This window comes from Melanerpes formicivorus, unplaced genomic scaffold (genome assembly GCF_026170545.1).
Source record: "Melanerpes formicivorus ecotype bairdi unplaced genomic scaffold, bMelFor1.0.p_v2 SCAF_66, whole genome shotgun sequence".
NCBI classification, from domain to species: domain Eukaryota; kingdom Metazoa; phylum Chordata; class Aves; order Piciformes; family Picidae; genus Melanerpes; species Melanerpes formicivorus.
Genome location: NW_027142418.1, coordinates 887,135 through 893,134, shown reverse-complemented (window position 1 = coordinate 893,134; position 6,000 = coordinate 887,135). Strand labels below are relative to the sequence as shown.

The following is a 6,000-nucleotide window of genomic DNA, read 5'->3' as shown; positions in this document are numbered from 1 at the left end:
AGCACAGCATGACTGGAGTCTGGTGCTGCAAGATGCTTACCTCTAGGGAGAGGACTCTGCCACACTAACCTTGAGCCTGCTGGGGCTGGGCTGTCAGAAGAGGTATGAGGTAGGGCTGTGTGGTTGGCTCATGCCACCGCCAGCACGATCTGGCCGAGCACCAGGCAGCAGCCTAGGTGTGGGAGATGTGAACGGCCTTGTGTAGCACTGCAGGAGCAGCAGTGGCTGCATGGCTCTGGCTCTCGTGTTCAGTCTCTCTTGTGAAGACCAAGGAGTGCTTGGGAAATGGCCCTAGGGGCAGGAGGGTCAGCCTGGCTCAAGGTCAGTGTGAGACAGCAGATACTTCCACGATGGACAAGGAGAAAGCCTGTAGCACCTGGTCACCTCCTGGGTGCAAGGGGGAAGGAGAGGGAAACGAGTGTATAGTGTGTGTGCTTGGCCAGTGCAGGTGGATGATGGGAGCAGCGAGGGATGGTGGGCAGGCATGTCTGGATGAACAGTGGGGTATCTCACAAGGACACTCAAGGGCAAGCCAAATTAGCCAGGGCTTCTTGTGTTAGAGCAAGCAAGGGCTTTGGGCAGCAGATTGGGCACTGGCTGAGCCCCCTGGGGTGTGCTTGCAGTGGAGCTCCTGCTGAGGCTGACCTGGCAGAGCACCGTGCTGGGCTGCCTGCCCTCCTTCCCCTGCTGTGGGTCCCTGTCTGCTCCTCCTCCTCTCCACCTGGAAGGACCTTGCAGCTACCACTGCCCCCCCCCCCCCCTTAGCCCCTTGCCAACCCCACAAAAAGGCCAAGAACCAGGCAGTTGTGTACAAAACCTGAAATAGTTTTACTTTGCTTTCTTTTTTTTCTCCTTTTTTTTTTGTTTTGTTTTGTTTTGTTTGAACTTTGCTCTAAGTTTACTTAGATTTCGTGAACTCGATACAAGAGCATTGGATATGAATCAGTAAATAAAACACCGTCGTCGATAGATAGCCACGATAAACTTTGTTAGAAATGTACATGTCGCGGGAAATAATAATAATACTACTAATAATAATCAGAATAAAAAAAGCCGGCACGACGCCCTGGCCAGCGGCGGCCCTCCGGGACCCGGCACCCGGCCGCGGGCGGCTCTGCCTCCCCGCAGGTAGCTCTGGTTCCCCGCGGGCGCCTCTGCCTCCCCGCAGGTAGCTCTGGTTCCCAGCGGGCGGCTCTGGCTCCCCACGGGCAGCTCTGGTTCCCCGCGGGCGGCTCTGGCTCCCCGCAGGTAGCTCTGGTTCCCCGCGGGCGCCTCTGCCTCCCCGCAGGCGGCTCTGGCTCCCCACGGGCAGCTCTGGTTCCCCGCGGGTGCCTCTGCCTCCCCGCAGGTAGCTCTGGTTCCCCGCGGGCGGCTCTGCCTCCCCGCAGGTAGCTCTGGCTCCCCGCGGGCGGCTCTGGCTCCCCACGGGCAGCTCTGGTTCCCCGTGGGCGCCTCTGCCTCCCCGCAGGCGGCTCTGGCTCCCCACGGGCAGCTCTGGTTCCCCGCGGGCGCCTCTGCCTCCCCGCAGGTAGCTCTGGTTCCCCGCGGGCGGCTCTGCCTCCCCGCAGGTAGCTCTGGTTCCCCGCGGGCGCCTCTGCCTCCCCACGGGAAGCTCTTGGTTCCCCGCGGGCGCCTCTGCCTCCCCGCAGGCGGCTCTGGCTCCCCACGGGCAGCTCTGGTTCCCCGCGGGCGCCTCTGCCTCCCCGCAGGTAGCTCTGGTTCCCCGCGGGCGGCTCTGGCTCCCCCGCGGGTGGGTCTAGTTCCCCGCGGGCGGCTCTGGCTCCCCACGGGCGCCGCGCCCCAGTAATGTGTGTATATAAACAAAGCCCATAAGAAATGTACAAATATAAAAAGCTACAAACATTAATAAATTACATCGTCACAAAACACGGAAAACACTCCACAAGGTGCTAGTAAAATAACTTGTCTTCCCTCCTCGTACAAGAAGTTACGCAAAGAGCTGGTACCGGCGGGCGGCGCCCGGAGAGACTCTTCTTCCCCTTATAAAAAAACCGGTGGTGGTTATCCAAAAGCTATGTACAAGCTACATTCTAGCAAAAGGATGCCTCGGCAAACGCAGCTACTCGGAGCGACGGGGCGGGGGTTGCCTGAGAAACGCGACCACCGCCTCACAGCCCACCCCGGCGGCTCCGGCCCGCACCCGCGGCACAGCCCGGAGCGGAGCCTCCCCGCCTCGCTGCTGCTGCTGCCGCTGCTGCCGCTTTGCTGGCGGCTTCGCGCCCAGCCCGGAGCGGAGCCTCCCCGCGTCGCTGCTGGTTCCGCTGCTGCTGCTGACGCCGCTGACGCCGCCGCCGCTGCTGCTTCGCTGGCTGCTTCGCATCCAGCCCGGAGCGGAGCCTCCTCATCTCGCTGCTGCCGCCGCCGCTGCCGCTACTGCTGCTGCTGCTGCTTTACTGGCAGCTTCGCGCCCAGCCCGGAGCGGAGCCTCCCCGCCTCGCTGCTGCTTCCACTGCTGCCGCTGCTGCTGCTTTGCTGGCGGCTTCGCGCCCAGCCCGGAGCGGAGCCTCCCCGCCTCGCTGCTGCTCCAAGGACGGCTCCGCCCGAGGCCAGGCAAGGCCGTGCCGTGCCGTGCCGTGCCGTGCCGTGCCGTGCCGTGGGGAAGCGGCCCCCTGCTCCGCAGCCGGGGTTAGTACTAACTTTTTGCGGCTAGTCACTCTCAGCGCTCTGAGAAAGGACATCTATATTAAAAAATATTTATAGCAGGATTCTGTACATTCCGACCGCTGAAAGTCCCAAGGGGTTCCCGTGGTGGTGCCCCCCAGCGCCAGGCGCCGCCGGGCTGCCCGCCGCTAGAGCAGCAGCTTCCCGTTCCGGTGGATCTTCAGGATCTTGCCGAGCCGCTGCTTGGCCGTGGCCATCCCTTTCTTCGTGCGCTTTCCTGGAAGCAGAGCGGGGCAGCGAGGTGAGGGTCCCGCACCGGCTGCCCCGCACCGGCGCCCCTCCGGGCTGTGCCGCGGCGTCCTGCCCGGCTCCTCCTGGGTGAGGGCAGTCCGGGGCCATCAGGGAGAGGCGAGGAGCGCAGGCTCTATGAAGCAGCAGCGCTGGCAGCCTGGGCACACGGCTCACCCGCGCCCAGGGACACAGCCCACTGAGCACACCCCATCCAGGGCAGAGGTTTATCCCAGCCCTTCTCTGCTGTGGGGTGCCTCCCTGCTTCCCTGTGCCCGGCCTCACACCAGGCCTGGCCTGCTGCCCACGGGTGACTGCCCACAGGGGGACAGCCTCAGCACAGCCACAGCAGCACTGTTTTGCTTCTCAGTGCCCGGGGAAGAGGCTGCACACCCCCCACAGCTGCTCACACCTGGCAGGCTGCACCCACACACTCCCCAGGCATCCCTGGGCACCCTCTAAAGGGAATCTGTGTCACAGGGATGCTGAACTCACACGCCAGCATGAGTCCTGCGCCAAGCACTGCCCTGAGGACAACCCCTCCCTCCACCCATCACCCCGAAACCAGCCCACACTGCTGCTTCCCTTCTCTTCCCCTAGCACTGGAGACCTGCATCCAGCCTTGCCACAGGACACTAAAAAGTACACACCCAGTCCTAGACACCCAGACAGGCACACCCCCAGGCACACCCAGACACAGACCTGCACATCCCCAGACAGGCACAGCCAGAGATGCACACAGGCTTCCTTCCTGCAGTTCCAGGCTAGCACAAGACACTGCAACACCCCCCAAGTGGATAGTGTTTGTTTCCTGTCCCCATACTGAGGAGCAGACAGCACCACCCTGAGCCCAGGTGCCTGCTTATGAGCTGTGTGGCTCAGCGAGGTCTCTGCTCCCCTGGGACTGGTGCAGCTACAGCAGCTGTTTGCTGCCCCACCAGCCACCCCCTTATGGCCAAAAACTTCCCTGGTTGCCAAGGCAGTTGGGACTGCTGGGCACCACCCAGACCCAGGCAGCCTTTTGTCTCCCTGTCATGCTGCCACTGTTCAGCTGTGTGACACCTGCAGAGACTCAGCTCCTCTCCCCTTTTCCCACTTAGCATTTAGCTCCCCAGCCTTCAGGACCGTGATGCTGTGGGTGACACTTCCCATGGGAAGATTCCTCATTTGTCAACCTTTTGCCTTACACTTTGAGACTGAGAGACCTTCCCTGAGCAGATCCTAGAGCTCCTTAATTCTGCTTCATCCCACCATCTTCTTCCACAGTTCCTTCATTCCCAGTGATGCCCAAGCTGGTAGCCCCCAAGTTCAATACATTCCTGAGCTTCATGCAGAGCGATGCCCTGAAGTCCCTTTGGTGCCCTCACCTGTCCCAAGACCCTGCACAGGAGGCCCTGAAAGTGCTCTGCTCCCTGCAAGGTCGACCTCTTGCTTTTTTGGCACATGGCTCCTTCCCTCCTCTGAGGACTGACTGAAACCACAGGCCAAGGCATGACCCATGTGCCTGGTCAGGCTCTCTTCACAGTGCTCACTGGGCCAGACTGGGCTTCAGCTCCATTCAGCACTCCTCCTCCCAGCACATATTCCAGTGGGGCTTGGACCTGTGTCACTCCTGCCACCATCTCACCACAAGCACCTTCCTTCCACTCTGGTTCTGCTGACTGCCACAGGTACTACCAGCTTCAGGCAGGACCCCAGCACCTACCCTGGGCTGTGCACGTCATCCTGCATGGCCCATTCAAGCTGCTCTGATGTGTTCCTGTGTGCCAGGGCACAGTGCACTACTTCTGATTTCCTTCACTCAGACACAGAGGAACGTAGGGAACCTCTGCCACCCTGCCTCAGCTGCTACAGCAGGGCCTCTCCCACCGGGACCCCACACTTGCTCTTCACACTGCATGGTGCCTGTCCCACACACCTGCCTCTGAGCACAGCTCAAGCAGAGAACAGGAGGTCCCAGCTCAGACTCCAGGACAGCCTCAGCTTTGTGAAGTTCTCCCTAAAGCAGACAACAAGTGACCACTTCCTCTCTCCTGGCTGTGGTGGTGTCCTTGTGTTACTCCTGGGATCTGGCACTCCTCTGCTCCCTTGTGTCAGGTCTGCAGATCTGCACTGCTTTACGCCCTCTGGGGAGGATGCCCTCACGTACGGGTCAGCACAGGTGCTGGTGTACAAACACCACCCCCACCGCGGCAGTGCCTGGCACAGCCCTGGGCAGAACGGACTTCACAGTGCATCTTCCCCTGGCCAGGGCTTCAGCGAACAGGCTGGGCTGGGACGTGACCACTGCCGATCTTCCTCGGCCTGTCTGTGCTGTGCTCACTGCAGCTGCTCCTCAGCAGCCTCGGGGCAGGCTCAGGAGAGCTTCCTAGCCAGGGATGCCTCAGCCCTGCACCAAGCAGCACAGCAGCACTTGGGCCCACAGTGCCAGGAAAGCCAGGGACAGGGGCCCTACCTCTGCCCGGCTCTGACCTGCCAAAGGGCAGACGCAGGCCGTGAGGGCCCTGCAGAGGGCAGAGACTGCCTGAGCAGGTCACCCTTCGCCGTTCCTACACCACCACCCCAGGTGCTTCCTGGTACCTTTGGTGGAGGCATTGTTCTGCGAGGACGCCGAGGGTCTCCTCTGGGTGAGGAACACGCCGGGTGCCATGGGCTGCGATCCCCTGGTGGGCTGGGCAGCCCCAAAGGCGCTGCCCCCTGCCGTGTACTCGTGGTCCGTGAGGCTGCTGGCCTGGCACTCCAGCTTGGGCTCCGGCGAGCTGCCCTCCTCGGCCGCCTTGTGCGCGCTGGCGCTCGACAGCTTCTTTTTGGCATTCTTTTTCTTCTTGCTCTTTTGTTCCTCCTTTAAAGTGACAAACATGAAGCTCAGGTTAATCCCCAGCAGGCCCCTAGCCATGGCAAGGGCTGGCCGGTGGTGCTCAGGCTCCTGACACAACGAGACCCCAGACAGTCTGCCATGCACAGAGCGCCCAGGCTGCGCTGCAGCAGCGTCCGGCTGACAGCTCTGCCTGCTGCACATACACACAGCTGCCTTCCTGCACCCACAGGTGAGCTCTGTGCTGAGCCTCCCGCCTGCCTTCCTGCACCCAC

At 61.9% G+C, this 6,000-nt stretch overlaps 1 protein-coding gene across 1 annotated transcript in view; it reads right to left on the bottom strand.

Moving 5' to 3' along the window:
* Positions 1-1,774: 1,774 nt before the first annotated feature.
* The window catches only part of PHF2 (PHD finger protein 2), a 107,262-nt gene continuing 103,036 nt past the window's right edge, over positions 1,775-6,000 (bottom strand). Inside the window, exons 21-22 of the mRNA XM_068162606.1 lie at positions 5,491-5,752; positions 1,775-2,899 (exon numbers count right to left, since the gene is read on the bottom strand). Of these exons, the coding sequence (XP_068018707.1) occupies positions 2,811-2,899; positions 5,491-5,752 (351 nt within the window). The 3' untranslated portion in view covers positions 1,775-2,810. The remainder of the gene's footprint in view (positions 2,900-5,490; positions 5,753-6,000) is intronic.